The sequence below is a fragment of the Capricornis sumatraensis genome, chromosome 6 (genome assembly GCF_032405125.1).
Source record: "Capricornis sumatraensis isolate serow.1 chromosome 6, serow.2, whole genome shotgun sequence".
In the NCBI taxonomy this organism is placed as follows: domain Eukaryota; kingdom Metazoa; phylum Chordata; class Mammalia; order Artiodactyla; family Bovidae; genus Capricornis; species Capricornis sumatraensis.
In genome coordinates this window covers 60,388,790-60,406,949 of record NC_091074.1, presented here as the reverse complement: position 1 = coordinate 60,406,949, position 18,160 = coordinate 60,388,790, and the positions used below count along the sequence as shown (strand labels likewise).

The 18,160-nt window shown below is 40.6% G+C and overlaps 1 protein-coding gene across 2 annotated transcripts in view; it reads right to left on the bottom strand.

The window, feature by feature from the left end:
* PCSK5 (proprotein convertase subtilisin/kexin type 5) overlaps positions 1-18,160 on the bottom strand; it is a 500,900-nt gene that overhangs the window by 69,885 nt on the left and 412,855 nt on the right. For both annotated transcript variants that reach the window (XM_068974738.1, XM_068974739.1), the window contains exon 24: positions 16,945-17,013. In XM_068974738.1, the coding sequence (XP_068830839.1) occupies positions 16,945-17,013 (69 nt within the window). The remainder of the gene's footprint in view (positions 1-16,944; positions 17,014-18,160) is intronic.

The following is an 18,160-nucleotide window of genomic DNA, read 5'->3' as shown; positions in this document are numbered from 1 at the left end:
GAGGGCGTGGGAACCCACTCCAGTATTCTTGCCTGGAGACTCCTGTGGACAGAGGAGCTTGGTGGGCTACAGTCCATAGGGTTGCCAAGAGTCAGACACGACCAAAGCGACTTAGCATGCATGCTTGTGGTATAAATAGCAAGAGAGCTAGAACTCAAGCTAGAGCCTGAAGATGTGGCTGATTTACTGCAATCTCGTGATGAAATTTGAACACATGAAGAATTGCTTTTTATGGACGAGCAAAGAAAGTAGTTTCTTGAAATGGAATCTACTCCTGATGGAGATGCTATGAAGACTGTTGAAATGACAGCAAAAGATTTAGAATATTACATAAACTTAGTTGATAAAGCAGTGGCAGGGTTTTAGAGGATTGACTCCAATTTTGCAAAAAGTTTTACAGTGTTAAAATGCCATCAACACATTGATGGCATTGCCTGCTTCAGAGAAATCATTTGTGAAAGGAAGAGTCATTCGATGTGTCAGACTTTACTGTTGTCTAACTTTAAGAAACTGCCAAAGCCATCCCAACCTTCAGCAATCCCCACCCTGATCAGTCAGCCTCCATTAACATTAAAATAAGACACTCTGCCAGCAAAAGATTATGACTTGCTGAAAGCTCACATGAAGGTTAGCATTTTGTAGTTATAATGCATTTTGAAATTAAGGTACTTATATTGTTTTTTTAGATATACCATTGCACACTTAATAGACTAAGTACAGTGTAAACATAGCATTGTACTGGGTGAAGAGAAACAAATTTTGTTGAGTTGCTTTTTTATGCTATGTGCTTTACTGTGGTGATCTAGAACTAAACCCACAATATTTCCAGGATATGCCTGTGATTTCAAACTTACAAAAAAGTTGCAAGACTAAAACCATTTATCCTTTACTCAGATTTATCTGTTGTTTACACTCTGATTGGTGTATAATTTACTCACTTGGTTTTACATATATGTATATATGTAAATGTATATGTATATATACACATATATGTATATGTATATATACACACATATATATACCCACGTATATACCTTACAAATATGCACATGCATTAGAAACATATGTGTGTGTTTGCATGTATGTATACATGGGTTTCCTTGGTGGCTCAGACAGTTACGAATCTGCACGCAATGTGAGAGACCCAAGTTCAGTCCCTGGGTTGGGAAGATCCCCTGGAGAAGGGAATGGTTACATATATTTTCCCCTGAACTACTGAAAATAAAATGCATATATTGTGGCCCTTATTTCTAAATATTTCAGTGTGTATTTCTTTAAGAATAAATACATTCTCTTATATAACCACAGTATAGTCATTAACTTCAAGAAATTTATCATTGATAAATACACTGATCTACCCTCTATATTCCAATTTTTTTCAGTTGACTATCATGTCCAGTGGGGATCTGATCTGGAATTACATATTGCATTTAGTTATCTTGTCTCTTTTATAATCTGGAGCAACTCCTTGGTCTTCTTTGTCTTTGTGACACATTTTTGAAAGGCAGCAGTTCCTTTTTAATAGCATGTTTCTCATTTTGCTTTTGCCTAATATTTCTTATTGGTTAGGTTCAGGTTAAATGTTCTCAGCCAAACTATTGCATAAGTCATGCAATGTCCTTCTCAAGCCATCCTATCCAGAAATATACAACATCCATCCATCCGTCTGCCCCTCTTTAGTGACGTTAATTTGCACTGTTGCTTTTTGCATCTCAAGAAATTTCCTTGAGCTGCAATCCAGCACACCACTCAGCCCCTGAAACTGGTAAACAGTTCCCATAAAACAGCTACAAAGATGATGTTCCAAGAGAGGCAGGACAAGGGGTTTCAGAATTCAGAGCTCAACATCCAGGCAGGAAGAGATAGTAAAACAATATTAGTAATTATGCTGTTAATAATATCTATAAGAAATGTCAGCATTTACTGAGCCCTTACCATATGCGAAGTACCTAATTAATTATATATTTCAAATGGTGTATTAGGTTTCTATTGCTGTCGTAACACATTACCGTAGCCAGCTGAAAACATTACAGACTGATTATTTTACTGTGCTGTGGGTTAAAAGCTAATATGGGTCTAGGCTAAAATCAGAGTTGTGGCAGGGCTGGCTGCTTTCTGGGGGCTCTACATAGAGAATCCAATTGCTTACTCATCTGCGTCGTTGGCAGAATTCAGTTCTTCACAGTTGTAGGACTGAGATCCGTCTCCTTACTGGCTATCTCTGACGGTTGTATCCAGCTTTGAGAGACCACCTACATCCCTCGGCTTGAGCGGGGGTGGGGGGGCTTCAACTAGCTTCAGAGCCAGCAGTGATGGCTCTCCCCTTCTCTCTCATCTCTCTCCGACTGTAGACAGAAAGGTTCTCCACTTTTAAGGACTCATGTGCTTAGGTTTTGCCCATATGGATAATCTAGGATAATATCCCCATCTTAAAATCTTCAACATTAATCACATCTTCAAAGTCCCTTCTGCGTCAGAAGGCAACATATTCATAGGATTCAGGGATTAGGGTGTGGATATCTTTCGGGGAGCTGTTACTCCCCGAAAGAGGGATTGACTCCCAGCAATGCTGCCCGGTAGGTACCGAAATTGCCCCCAGTATGTACGATGATACTGAAGTTTAGAGAAGTTAAATACTTTTCCCAGAATCAGACAACTGCTAAAGAGGCTGAGCCTGGATTAATTTCAAGCCAAAGGGTTTATCTAATCTGGAGGATTAACATTTTTATTTTAGCAGCAGAATCCTTAATCAAATGGGAACTTATGAAAATCGAATTCATTAAAAAAAAGAGGAAAGCAAAGCTGCTCTGGCTAAATTGGGAGAAGTGGACAGTGGGGTGGAGACAGGCTTCACAGAATAGGAGGCTGACCACTCACAGTCCAGTCTCTGCGTCCAGACAAGCATGTGAGGCCCATAGACAAGTGTGTAGTAACTTGGCCGGCACAGTGTGCTCTGGGGCTGGAGTTTGGCTCTTCCACTCCCCACAAGGGCCCTTTCAAACCTGTACCATTGGTTTACTTGTTAGGAATCTGCTTTTCTGTTTGTTATAAAACTGTGGATTGAGCATCTACTCAGAGTGGGCAGGATTCAGAAACTGATGAAAGGATAGCAAAGAAAATAAAGTCCCTGCCTGCCTGACGGGCAGTTACATGTTAATGAAATACAGCAAACAAGTTTTAAAACTACATACAAAATTGAAATAAGAGATCATTGCATGTGATCTGCCAACATTAAAAAAAAAGGTAATTCATGTGCATATGTGTTTGTTGAGGATGAGAATGGAGGTGGGGGTGGGGGCAGGGAGGAGAAAGAGACAGAGCGAGAGACAGAAGGAAAGGCTGGCTTTAGGTTGAGTGCTGAAGGGAAGCCTCTTAGAGGTGATGTTTAAACTGAGATGTGATGACAGGAAGGAGCCAGCCAGGTTAATATCTAAAGTATTCCAGTGGAGGAAACCACAGCTAGGGCAGGGCCTGGGATCAAGAATGGGCCAGAAACAATCATGAGCGGGAGCCCCCAGTGTAGCTGGAGAGTGAGGATGAGGGCAGAGAGGCAGTGTTGAGGTCAGAGTTGTGGAGGAGGCTAAAATTAGTAAGGCTCTTTGGATTTAAAAACACATCTGTCAGTTGCCCAGTGTTTTCTACTAATTCTAACTTGAATCAGGCTTAGAATCCCCAGTACAGGATCCCTGGCTTCTTGGCTGAGCAGAAGTGTTATGCCCTATCAGATGAGGTTTCTGTTCACTGGATAGGGTTCCAATGCTTTTTCCTGATTTCTTGCTAAGTTCCCAGGTGGCCCATCCCATTAATGCACACTGGGCACATAATTTGACAGTCAGACAATGGCTCTGGGTAATTGTCGTTAGCCGTGTGTGCCATGGTCAGGGTAAGCAGTTACTGATTTCATGGTTCTGATTTGCATTTTAACATTCAAGGTGGGGGTTAATTACGATACCCAGTCCCCAGAAATAATTGACAGATTTTATATTTTGAAATCTCAGTAGGTCAAACTTCCCATTTGTAAAACTTTTCAGTTGCTCTTTTGCTGAACACATAAAACAATTTTACTTCTGAACTGAGACCTTGTATGCCAAATTTTTATAGCCTTAAATATAGTGTTTTATCACTACTATAAATGGTTCTTGACTCACCTCCCACAGACCCTTCAGTGCTAAAAGCAATAGCCTCCCTAATTCACTTGTTTCAATTCATAGAAGATTTTTAAGTTGAAGCCAGGTGATTTGGATAATATTTCAGATGTACAGACTGCATTTCTGCTAAACATAATAAATCTGCACTTTTACAATTGGTGTGGGCAGCTAGCATGATTGTACCAGGCTTTCCAATAAACACACCTTCTGAACGACCTCTTTTCTCTTTTTACACTCACCTCCAGACCTCACCCAACGGCTTGATGTCATCCTGAAATGTTGGGGACATGGTCATATGGAGACTACATTTTTAGGTTGATTTATTTTTCTAGTGGAGCATCCAGGTTTCTAGCAATTATTTTAGGGCATTAAGTTCCATCATGATGATAAATCAAGCTGTCAGTTCTTTCTGGTCCAAATTAGAGGTTGGAGAGATTGAGAAACTTTTCCGGTCGAATATTCCACTTTTTGCGTCTCCAGATCAGTTTACATGTTTTGCCATTAGTCTGGAGGTAATGCCATGTGTATCTTAGGATTCTCTCTGATCCTGATGAGCTGATTGGATGGGGACTTCTCAGGCAGAAATGCTCCTCTCTCTCAGTGCTCTCATGGGCCTCCCAGTTCCTGGTGGACATGGAACAAGGAAGGGGCTGGGAGGGAAATATCCCTGGGTTGCTTGCTTAGTTCATAACAAAACATTATCTAGTTGTCTCACCTAGGGGTAGATAGTTTATAGACAAAACACACTGTCTTAATGGAAAATATTTAAAAAACAAGTTGGCAGCTACAGATGGCTATAGGCACCGGAGGGAGGAAAAAAGGTTTGATTGACCTGGTAACATCACCAGTGAGGACAGGACTAATGTTGGGAGATATTGGCATGGTTATCCCCTGCCTTCTAGTACTTCAACTTTAGGTACTTGGCCAAGGAGTGAGAAATGAGGATCTGTGCTGCCTGGGCCCTGTCCCTGCACCCTTGGCTGTCTCTGGCTTGCTTGGCCATTTTGTCCCCATTCTGTTTCTTGTGCCCTGGGCTGGCCCACTGTGCTAGACGCTGAGCTGAGGCTGAGTGTCAGGCTGCAGCCAAGGTTCCTCTGTTGGGAGTTGCAGGGAGACTTCATGGAAAGGATGAATCTGGACTCCTACCAAATTACCCTCCTGTTGACTGTTGGAAGGCTGGAATTTCAGACCCAGGAGGTGCAGAGGCAATTTACTGACACTCATTGTTGGCCTGAGTCTCAGCTGGAGATCTGCCTGAGGAGCAGCTGGGTATCAACATGCAGATGCTCCCGCCTCACCCACACTCAGCTTCTCTCAATTCTGGTGTCTGCTCTGTGACTTCAATCAATTTTTTTCCTACCCTGCCAGTGGAGCTGAAAGCTCTTCTTACCATCTGGCAAAGGACTGTGAAACGGCACTGTAGCAGTGCCTGGGAGATGGAGCCTTGGGGTCAGAAGAGGACAGCCCCTGGTAAGCACAAAAATCACGGGTATTTACTGAGTACTTACTTACCTGGCGACAAACACTATGCTAAGTGCTTATGACATGATGCCACGCAAGTTAGACATATGGCCTCAGGTATAGCAACAGACCTCTTGACGATGGCAGAGATGATAGGAAAGAAAAAGTATGGAAATGGAGAGAAAGCAAATTGCATTTTATTTTGGTATTAATAATAGAGCCTCTTGGTTTCACTCCCTTAGGGAGCCCAAGATACGATCATTTTTCTAGTTTTCATTATAATCTCTAGGGCTGTATTAGAAGGTAGAAGGAAGGCAACTTATGTATGTTTTCCTTTACAAAACAGGATGGAGTTAGGAAATGAAAAGTGTACCACAAAGATTTTCATTTGTGGTAGGGGAAGGATGGAGACAGATGCTATGATTATAGACTCCATTTTCCACAATTCCACAAGATCAAGTAAGATCTAACCATCCAAGATTCCGGTCACTATTGGTGGTCTCACTTTTACTTTTGTTTTAAAATTAGCAGATAGACGTAAACTGAACTCTTGGTTACTGAGGGATTTCTGAGTATCAATATTCAGAAATACCTTTCACTACAAAAAGTAATGTGGCAACATTTTTCCAGTTTGTGTTTCCAATACAGAAGAGGTACTCTCATTGGTTTCTAGAGAGCTCTGTTAAAGTGAAATCCATCCCCACCCAGCCCAAGTGTTCTTTGCCCCTAACTCCTGGCAATTTAATGTTGCAGACACCGTGGTGCTTTCAGAAATGGCAGCCAGTCTTCTGAACCCCTCCAGCCTGTGTGTTGTGCTCAGCCACACTCTGTGCTTTTGTTTAACTAGGTTTGTTTTGGAAGTAATTGGCTCAGCTCTTCTCTGCAAGCATACGTGATTCAGACAGCCTTGGCTTGCAGCTTGACTTCACAGGTCAGTTACACAACAAGTAGGAGGAACTTTGATTATACCCGGCTCTGGGGGAAAATACTGTAAAGAGCCAATGATGAGCTAGTTGCTCTAGCATTGAACTTAGGATACCTTCCCACTATTTTCTTCTCCCTCATTGCCATAAGAATGTGAACATGAATGTAGGAGGAGAAGGGGGAAACTTCAGGAAACACAAGTAAGTAGCAGGAGAATATAGGCCAGAGTGAAACAAATATGGCAGATTGACTTAACAACCTTCAGTAGGAGTGCAGTCTGCTCTGGAAAAAGAGCATATATTTGAATATTCTGTTGGTTTGGAGCCAGAGAGTCCTAAGTTTAAATTTGGTTCTGAAACTTGCTACTTACGTGACTGTGGGCAAGTTGCATACTCTCTGGGCCTTGGTTTTTTCATCTGTAAAGTGGGGATAAGGATTTCGAACAGAGAGGGTTGTATTGGGGAAAAGAGATCATGTTTGTAAAGTGCCTACCTAGCTGAGCACCCCGTATGGAATGGACTATAAGTTGTAGTTGATAGAATGTATCCGACTGTGCTTTAGCTTCTGTCCTCAACAAAGTGTTTTAAATATGATAGTGAAGTTATCTTTTTATATTCTAATCTTAAATTAATTCTGATTGCACATTAGAATCAGTCCAAGAGTTTTAAAAAATATGGGTGTCTGAACTTCACTCCAGACCAATGAAATCAGAGACCTTGGAAATGGGTCTCAGCACTGCATTTTTCCATTCCCACCACCTCCCCCCACCACCCTGGGTGATTCCCAGGCCTGAGAATCACCAAGCCTTCCATTTCCACATGAGCCCTTTGAGAGCAGAGAGCATATTTTTCACTTGTGCATGGTGGGCTGCAGTCCATGGGGTTACAAAGAGTTGGACACGACTGAGTGACTAACGCTAACACTATATCCCCAGGCTTAGCCAAATATAGGTGCTCAGTAAATGTTTCTTGAACTAAATTCCAACAAATGGAGAGAAGTTGTCCACATTTCCAAGACTGGTCTCATATGGCACATTTCTTGGGCAGCAGATGAAGGCAAGAGATACCAGCATCTTATTATTCTCATAACAGGGATTTAAAAGTGCAAGGTAAAAAAGATCAAGGTCCTTCAGCTGACACTTTACCTATCATGTCATTTATCACGGGTCCTCTTTTTGACTCTTCTGTTGCCAAGGGATCAGAGAGAAGTGAGATAGTAGAATACTTTGGGAAACTCCATCAGTTGAAGAAAAAAATAGCACCTTTTTCAGAAGAGTTGTTTTCTTGAAAGAAGGAAAAAGTCAGACACTGCCAAGGTAGATACTGACAGTTATCTTGGGTAAGATTCAGAGCTGCAGAAAAGAGAAATCAGTGACGCAGATGGGGTGCAGGTTTGGGGCTGTTTCATGCACAAATATATGAGGTGAGACCTCAGCGCATATACAGTAACAGTCTTAGTCATTATCTTGTGAGAATGTCCTTAGGGTATTCACAGTATTAGTTTCTCTTTTGTGGGCACCTGGCAAGATTGTATCTCTCCCAGTCTGCAGGCTCAGGCAGAACCATATGACTTGCTTTGACCAAAACATATGTGAGCAGGAGTTACAAGTGTTAATCCTGGGGAAACTTTTAAGAGCCATTGTATTGGGTTGGCCACAAAGTTCATTCAGGCTTTTCCATATTATCTTGAAACTTTTTGGCCAACCCAATACTTTGCTTCTGCCACAACAAGGTAATAAATGACCGCTCCATCACCCTGGGGCCTGGACTGAGGACCATGAAGAGCAGAGTTCTCAGCTGACCCATGGTGGAGATATAGCATGAGTGAGAAATAAACTTTTGTTGTTTATTAACTTAAGTTCTTGAGATTTGGGGATCATCTGTTATCATAGCACAGCCTTGCCTATCATAGTGTATACTTAGGACAAACAGCTTCAAAGCCAAGTGCTTCCTCTGTGAAAAAGAGTAAGCAAAGTCATACACAAGATTGCTTGAAACTGACAGCTTCACTCCTCTTTCACTTCCCATATGCATAAAATCGATCAAGCTTTGGCAATTCTTTAATCCTCAGTTTCTCTATCTGTAAAAGCCACTGGATTATAGATGTGAAAACACATCATCTTCATTAAGCGTTCAGCAGAGTGCCTGGTGAATGAATGATGACGCTAGATAAATATTAGGTTAAACAGTCCGATTATTTGTGGAGTAAATAATAGGAAAGCACAAAAGTATGCAGTAAATATTTGCTAAGTGAATTCATCAAGAAAGCTAAGATAAATAAGGAACCATGAAACTGCAAAACTTATGCAAATTCTTTCAACAGTGGGTTCTCTTTTCTTAAGGTTTCTTTCTCTCTAACCCACCACCTTTGAAATAAGGTAGCACTTAGAAAATGAGGGGAGAAGGAGGCTCTAATAAATTATATATATATATATATATATATATGCACACACACACACACACACACACACACACACTTTAAGACAGTACTGTCTGGACTGTCTAATGGAGCTTGCTCATTTCTCTTTTCTTCAGCGAACTGATGACAGTGCATTTAGATTCCAGTCCTTTCTCTGAAGATGGCTTGTCTTGGCCTTTTAAAGAAAAGAGGCATTTTGAACTGCCCCTCCCCACCTATCCGTGGAAAATAATGGTAGCAATCCACCTGGGTCATGCACTAAGGTTGGTCAGACAGAGAGTAATGCAGTAGGTCACTAGAAGGCCCTTTGTTTCACTTTTACCGTCAGCAACTTCTTTCCAATTTAAAGGAGACACCAGCCTAGGATACATTTTATTCTGCAAAGCCTTTTCTTTGAAAGGCGCCCAAACTGTTTGACACTTTTCTTGTTCCCCTGCAACTTTGCGGAAAAGGTCCAAAGGGAGATCTGGGTAAAATTCAAAGAGTGGTCTGTGACCACGATGTTTAGTTTGAAAACCCCTGTATGTCTGCTCCACTGGAAGACTAAAATGTGAGCTTCACGTCTCAAATGTCTTGATATTATTTCCTCTATGAACGAGGTCTCACTCCTTAACAGAAAATAGAGTAGCCGAAGGAAGTGAGGTTGGTTCTCGTAATTCCTAGATCTGAAGCTTGAATTAAACATGGGTCGGGGGAGAGAGCACACCTCATCTTCACGTGGAGAAGAGAAGGTTGTCTCTTGTGACGGAACCTGCTTTCCAGAAAGCAAGAGAATTACTGTGCAAGTGAATGAACTGAAGGGATGTCAAGTGACAGAGAGGAATCCAGGGCTAAACAAAAATGTGCCACTAACTCTAAAGGATTGCACTGTCTTCTGTACCCCACCTCAGAACATTCCAGATGCAGGTCCTGAAGGCTAACAGCCTCAGGTGAACTGGGATCCCAGATTAATCTACATGACTATTATGAATAGTTTCATGATTCGGTAAATTTAGTTATGGCATCTGCATAAAGTTGTAGCCAAACAAAGAATCACTGTTGTGTGTAGAACTGAGGAAAGGGGCAGATATAAGGATTTTTAAAAAATCTTTTTATAATCCCATAAAGCATAAGACTCTTTGCTGTAGAATCAGAAGGAAAGAACATTAGATGGTATGGACAGAGTGGTTGTAAAGCACATGGCTTTTGATCTTGAGCTATCCAGAATCAAGTCCTGGTCCTATGGTCCCCAGCCCTGTTATCTTGCATAAGTTGCTTAACTGTTCTGAGCTTAATCTCCTCATCTGAAAAATGAGAATGATAATTACACTTGCTTCTTAGAACACAAGTAAGTGTTCAATAAATGCTAGTAATTAGTTGACTGTCATGGTTTTACTATGTGGAAATGGGAAAGAGGGGCCTTGGTAGGCTCATTGTAATGTTATCCTTTTCTTTCTAAGTCGCATGTATTGAAATACAATTTTTATTGTATAACATTTGCCCCTTTCAGGTATGCAGTTCTATTAATTTTGACAAACATACGGTCATGTAATCACCCCTGACAGTCAAGACAGAGAATATTTCCAACACCCTGGATAGTACCTTATGCCCTTTATGATGAGGACGATAAGATTATTATTAACTGAAATCCATAATAGACTCAGATTTCCCTAGTTTTTCCCTATTGTCTTTTTTTGTCCCAGGATCCCATCTAGGATACCATATTATATTTAGCCCTCATGTTTCCTTAGGCTCCTCTTGACTATGACAATTTCCTGGGCTTTGTTTTACCGCCTTAACAGTGTTGAGGAGTACTAGTCAGGTATTTCATGAAATATCCCTCTATTGAGATTTGTTTGATGTTTTCCTCATGACTCGACTGGCCTTATGAGTTTTGAGGGGGCTTCTCTGGTGACTCAACAGGTGAAGAATCCTCCTGCAACACAGGAGACCCTGGTTCGATTCCTGGGTCAGGAAGATCCCCTGGAGAAGGGATAGCTACCCACTCCAGTATACATGGGCTTCCTGGTGGCTCAGATGGTAAAGAATCTGCCTACAATGCGGGAGACCTGGATTCGATCCTTGGGTTGGGACCCTGGAGGAGCGCATGGCAACCCGCTCCAGTATTCTTGCCTGGAGAATCCCCATGTACAGAGGAGCCTGGTGGGCTACGGTCCATGGGGTCACAAAGAGTTGGACACGATTGAGTGACTAAGTACACACACACACACACACACACACACACACACACACACACACATACACATGGGTTTTCGCATGGAAAACTGCAGAGGCAAAGTGCCATTCTGATCTTATTACATCAAGGGTACCTGCCTATTAATCTGATATGCCACTGCTGATGTTGACCTTGATCATATGGGTAAGGTAGAACTTGTCAGTTTCCTGCACTGTGAGGCTCTTCTCTCTTCCTCCGTTTCACGCTTCCCTCCCGGAGAGAAATCACTACATGTGACCTACACTTCAGGAGTAGGGAGTTATGCTCTGCTTCCTAGAGGGAGGAGTCCTAGGTAGTTATTTGGAATTCTTTAGCACTGAAGGTGTGTCTCCTTTCTTTCATTTACTTATTTATTCTACCATTTATTTATTTGTATCTTATGAGCTCATGGATTCTTATTTCTTTAATTTAATTTTTTTGGCTATGCCTCAAGGCATGTGGGATCTCAGTTCCCCAGCCAGGAATCAAACCCACACACCCTACATTGGAAGCTCAGTGTCTTAACCACTGGAGTGCCAGGGAAGTCCCTTGGATTCTTATTTTATGCTTTAGGCTATAAGCCAATATGACTTTATTTATGTTATTGCTCAGATTGTTCCTGCTTCAGCTACTGGCAGCTCTTTCAGATGTCTCCTCATCCCACCCCGTCATGGTGGGGTTTTTCTTTGAGTGCGTTCTTACCTTCTGTCACTGCAAGAGGCTGCCCCTCATCTTGTGCATTTCCTCTCCCAGTCCTACCATCGGCCAATTCGCCAAGGAGCCCTGGTAACTTTTATTGAAGAATAGTGTTAGGAATCAAGATCTGGGCACTAGGTGTGCTTGTTGCTACTGAGATGTTGCTTCTAGGCTGACAGAGCATGAAGTGCTTTTTCCCCTCCCAACTTTTAAATATTTTTTCACATCTGCAGAAAGCCTGAAATAGTACAAAAAACAATTTTGTGTGCTTCACCTCGATCCCTTTTTCCCCCTGAACCATTTGGAAATAAGTTGTAAACATGATGACATTTCATTCCTAGCTCCTTAGTCATGAAAATCAAAAGTGTCTCAAAACATTAACAAATGTCCCCTGGGGTCACAGTCACCTCTAGCTGAGAATTGTTGGTCTAGACACTTTTATCGGGTCTACTAGGTGATATTGTGTACTTATTAATGTATCATATCAGGAGACACATGGTGTTGGGTTATATGGACCCAATGATGGTGATGTTTAGTGCAATAGCTTGGTTAAGTTGGTAACCAGCAAATCTCTCTATTGTGATTAACTAGTAGTTATGGAAGTACTTTGAATCTGTGTGATTATTCTGTTCCAGAACAATTTTCCACCTAATAACTTTAGCATCCACCGATGGTTCTCCCTTGAGTCAGTACAGTAGGGGGTGTAAAATGAGAATTTTCTAATTACTTTCCCACATATATACCAGGTGAAAATTTACTGTAAAGAAGAGCTTTCTGCTTTATTCAGGTTTTGTCCTCTCCTCTTCGTTGCTGTTTTTAAAATACCATTCTTGATGGATGGATTGTTATTTATTTATTTTTGGCTGTACTGGGTCTTCGTTGCTGCTTGAGCTTTTCTCTAGTTGTGGTGCATGGGCTTCTTATTGCAGTGGCTTCTCTTGTTGTGGAGCACAGGCTCCAGGGCATGTGGGCGGCAGCGCAGGCTCAGTAGCTGTGGTGTACAGGCTTAGTTGCTCCGCAGCACGTGGGATCTTCCTGGACCAGGCATTGAACCCCATGTCTCCTGCATTGGCAGGCAGATTCTTTACCACTGAGCCACTAGCAAAGCCCCTGGATTTTTACTTATTGAATTGTAATTCTTTATCATCACTTTTTTTTTTATGTTCAAATTGTCCCAAATTGGCCACTGGGAGCCCATTCACACTAATTACTAAGTCATTTGTATGAATATGTAACCCACTTACATGGTTCAAATCAAGAGCATGTAAAAAGGTATACTTAGAGAAGTCTCACGCCCATTCCCTTTACCCTTTTCTCTATGGGTAAGCATTTTCATGGCTTCTCAGGTGGTGCAATAGTAAAGAATCTGCCTGCTAATGCAGGAGGTGCAAGAGACATGGTTGGATCCCTGGGTCAGGAAGATCCCCTGGTGTGGGAAATGGCAATCCAATGCAGTATTCTTGCCTGGAAAATTCCATGGACAGAGGAGCCTGGTGGGCTACCATCATGGGATCACAAAGAATTGGACATGACTGAGCATACACACACACAAGCATTTTCATTACTTTCTGATTTATCTTTTCTGTGTTTCTTATCTTAAACTAAGTAAAAAAATGTATATACACACACAAATATCTTATTTAACTATCTTTTCTTACCAAAAAGATGGCATGCTATGTATGTTATTTTGTATTTTGCCTTCTGCTTAACAGTATATTGTAAAATCACTATCAGTTCATAGAGATGTTTTCTCTTTTATGGTTGGATAAAAGAGTACATGTCATTTAGTTGATTCAATGTCCATTAGTTCATTCAGTTTCCATTAGTATGTGTCTGTTAGTTGATTCAATGAATTTCTTCCACCAAAAGGCATTTATGCCATTTAAAATAGTTTATAAAATGTTTATACCACAAATATAGGCTTCCCTGGTGGCTCAAATGGTAAAGAATTTGCCTGCAATGCAGGAGACTCAGGTTTGATGCTTGGGTCAGGAAGATCCCCTGGAGAAAGGAATGGCAACTCACTCTGGTATTCTTGCCTGGAGAATTCTATCGACAGAGGAGCTTGGAGGTCTACAATTCATGCGGTCACAGAGTCAGGTACTACCGAGTGGCTAACACTAACTATACCACAAATAATACCACAGTGAATAACATTGCGAATATGCTGTTTTGAGTTTGTGGATGCATATCCTCGGGACAGATTCCTAGAAGTAGTGTCATGGGGTCAAGGGATTAGTTCATATGTGATTGTGTTGTGTACTGCCAGCTGTTCAACAGTAGTTGTACCATCAGTCACAAGTAAGACTGCCTTCTTATAGCCTTGCGTGTACAGTGTGTTATAAGCTTTTGAAATCTTGCCAATCTGATAGGTGAGAAATAGTATGTTACAGTAGTTTTAATTTGTATTTCTCACACAATGACCGAAGGATCTTGTCTTATGCTTAAGGGCCATTTGTTTCATGTGATTTTTAAAACCTGTCTCTCTCTTCATAATTTTCTGGCTCCTGTTACTTCGTACCTAGAAATCTGAAATAGTCATTTAGCTGGTTTCTCTGCCTACAGCCTCACTCTCTGTCAGCTACCCTGAACATATTAATAATTATCGTAGTTACAAAATTAATCTTCTTAAAACACCTCTTTAAAAAAGCATTTTTTTTTTTCCTGTAAGAACCTTCAAATTATTCCCTTTTAGCCACAGGACACTTTTAAACTTATGAGTCCAGAATTCAAGGTATGGTTTTCATCCACTTCTCTAAACTTCTCTTTGCTTATTCCCTTATATTTATAGCCTTATGTTCCTTCTGCAAAATTAGTACACTCAGTGTCTAATCCACGGTAGAAATTCTTCCCTCCAAACCTTTTTTCTTGCAGTTCTAAAGCCCCTCCATGGTGCAACCCTGTTCTTTTATCCATCTTAATTTCATGGAAATTCTTAAGACTTATGTCAAGTCCCATTTTCTTGGAAGCCTTCCTTAATCACTTGAGTGCCTGGGGGTTTCCTGCTTTGCTAAATTCACTTGGTACATATATTTATCCCCTTAATTGGCACTTAGTTTAAATAGTCTTTTTTTTCTTTTTGCAGTTACTTAAAAATTTTCAAATTCATGTATATTTCCCCCCAAGAGTAGGAACTACCACTATTTTAGTAAGCAGATATTAACCAGTTTTCATCGTCCATTTCTGAGCCAAGATAAAGGCACATTAACCTCTATTTTACTGATAAGATAAGCAAGTAAAGAGATCTTATACAATTTGATGAAAATCAATCATTAAGTCAGTGGTGATGTAGGTATGGGCCCCAAATCTTAGGTTATAGTTAAGTGTCAAGTGTAAAAATGATTCTATTTGCTCATCCTCTCAATTAATGAAGAGATATAATATAGGACACTTATGTAGATTTATCTTATTTAAAATTTCCATTTAAGGTATTGGTTAGAAAGACAAAGAATTTGGCATTAAATCCTCTTAGAATAAAATGGTATCATGTAAAATGTGGTTTTCAGCCTGAAGAAAGGCCCATGAACACAATTTGACTAGAGAAAATATATCTAAATCCCTTTGTGTTCTGAACCATGCATCTCTGTTTTGAATTTGGGAAACTCTCAAGGCTTTGCACATTTATTGTGCTTTTATTATACCTTAGACATGCTGCTGGTTCTAGTGGGAGCAGAGTATATAAGGCACAGAGTTTTGTTTGCAAGTACTGATTACTCTCTAAGCAGAAAGATATGTACACACCAAATATTACATAAATCATCAGTAAAAGGTATGATCATTGACCTGCAAACAAGGAGAGACAAGAAAAAAGAATTCAATTGGAAAGATAAATGAAAGCCTCAGAAATAAGATGATTGATTATAGCTAAGGCAGTCCCAGAATAAACAAGGTCCAACATTTAGAGATTTTTATAAATTAAGAGAAATTTTCAAATTAGAAAGTAGCAGATTGCTCTGCGTCTCTCTATGCCTCCCTCTCCTGTAATCCTACCGCACTGTGCAGCTCTCTCTACTCTGGCAGGTTGACCTGTAAAAGACATGGTTCCAGGTGTGCCACTTATAGCAGCCAGAGGGGTCCTTACAGCAGAATCTCCATCATATGGCCTTTGAATTCCCTCTGCCATGGCCAACACTCTGCACACAGTAGACAATTAAAGTTTCTTAAAGGAGTGAATGTAGTCTTTTAACAGCACTTTGTAAAGTGAATCAAACTATCTAATGTACCTCTTTTTTTTTCAGATTGATTCTTTTGGACTTTGAGTCTCTAGATGGCTGGGGTCTTCTATGGAATTTCTTTCCCAGGGAAGATGGCTCAGTTTCATCTTTAACTGAATCAAGTAGGGGAGGGGTGGTGCAATGCACGGTTGTCACCGTTCCCATCCCCATGCCAAGATTCTCACTGATCCTAAATAAGTCCACACACATTCATCCATCCTTTTAAACTTTTAAGAGTCAAAAGCATAGGTTTGAGATTTTACACACATGCACGTGCATGTACACACACACACAAACATACGTGCACACACATAGGCGCACACCCCTCTATCCATGATGCATAAAGATGTTAGCATGGACACACGATACACGATAGCAAAGGTGTAAAAAGAGACCACAAAATTTAGCTGGGAAAATGAGCAAATGAGCTGGGAAAGGGCAAATATGGTCCGAAATGGGCAAAAAAGTGAAATTAAGATTGTCAAAACATTTATCCTTGTTCCCTGCAAGAAAGACCACCTCTTGTCTCTTCATAAGAAACATTGGGAATTGCTCATCTTTTAGATTTTAATACTTTCATTACTTAGTTTAGATCTGTTTTTGCTTTCTAAAAAATTAGTATTTTATCTTTAAATCTCTTGACCATAAATGCTACTTCCTTCTTGCATGATTGTCCTTTCCTAAAGTTGAGTTTCATGAAGACAAGTGACCTATCCATTGCCTCAAAAGGGAGTATCTCTCCCAGTAACCACGTTTGTGTCAGAGTTAGCCTACATAATGGATATTGATGATGACAACAATGACAAGAGTCCCTGTTGAAGGAATGACAGGAGAGGATGTGTGAAGGACACAGTTGTTTCAACTCTAAGCAAAAGGGAAGATGACATACCTAAGCTGCATCCCAGACACCCTTCTTCACAAGGCACACATTCTTCATAGTCTGGATCTTGGATTTCACCTACACAATATAAAGAGAAATAAAGCACAGTTTCACTTTACTTTCACTGAATGGAAACACAAATAATTGCTCTAAAAATATGTTGGTGTGTAGCTTATTTTCAAGCAAATTGTAGAGCAGTTATGAAACTCCATGCTTTGGAGATAAGTATGTCACCCACATTTTTTATCTCCTATTAATTTAATAAATACTTAGTAGATTGGATTAGCTTGATTGGCTATAAGTAGAACAGAGTTAGACTGTATGCCATGCAACTAGTTTTGAAGTCAAGTTGGTGTGCTATATCTATTAAAGAAGTAAGTTCTGTTTTGAAAATGTGGTTGGGTATATAAAATGATGAAGCTCTATCTCCTTATGTCTGTTGTCGTAAATACTTTTAAAGAAGTTTTAAATTCTATGCTACCTTAGTAGGACTTCCCAGATGACACTAGTGGTAAAGAACCTGCCTTGCAATGCAGTAGACTTAAAAGACACAGGTTTGATTCCTGGGTTGGGAAGATCCGCTGGAGGAGAGCATGGCAGCCCACTCCAGTATTCTTGCTTGGAAAATCCCCTGAACAGAGGAGCCTGGTGTGGGGTACAGTCCATAGGGTCGCAAAGAGTTGGACATGACTGAAGTGACTTAGCACACATACAGCAACCTTAGTAAGCATTAAGACGAAAAAAGAAAGAGGTCTTCATTATTCTAGAAATGTGCTAAAGCTCGCTCAGTACCAGACCAGGCATAATTCTTATACAGCAGAGAAAGTCTGCAGCATTTTACATTAACAAGAGCAAAATCTATATGTATTGCTTTTTAATTCCCTTCTTGCAGTGTAAGTAGGAATTGAACAATAACAGTAACACATATATTCCCAGAACATTTTTATATTTCCAGGTCATTTTAAGTAGGCTGACTCTCACTGGCTCCTGCCAGAAAGCAAGCACAGAGCATGCTATGCTCTCCCTCTCACAAATGAAGAAACCAAGGCACGGAGAAATTAGATTGATTTTGCCCAGGGTCTCATAACTAGTGATTGGGAAGGAGAGTATTGTTGGCCAGGACATTTGAATTCTAATCTGATTTTCTCTCCATTTTACCTTTCCCATAAACCCTCCACTGGAGTTCACCTTCTATGTGTGTGATTAGCTGCATTCCTTAGTCCTT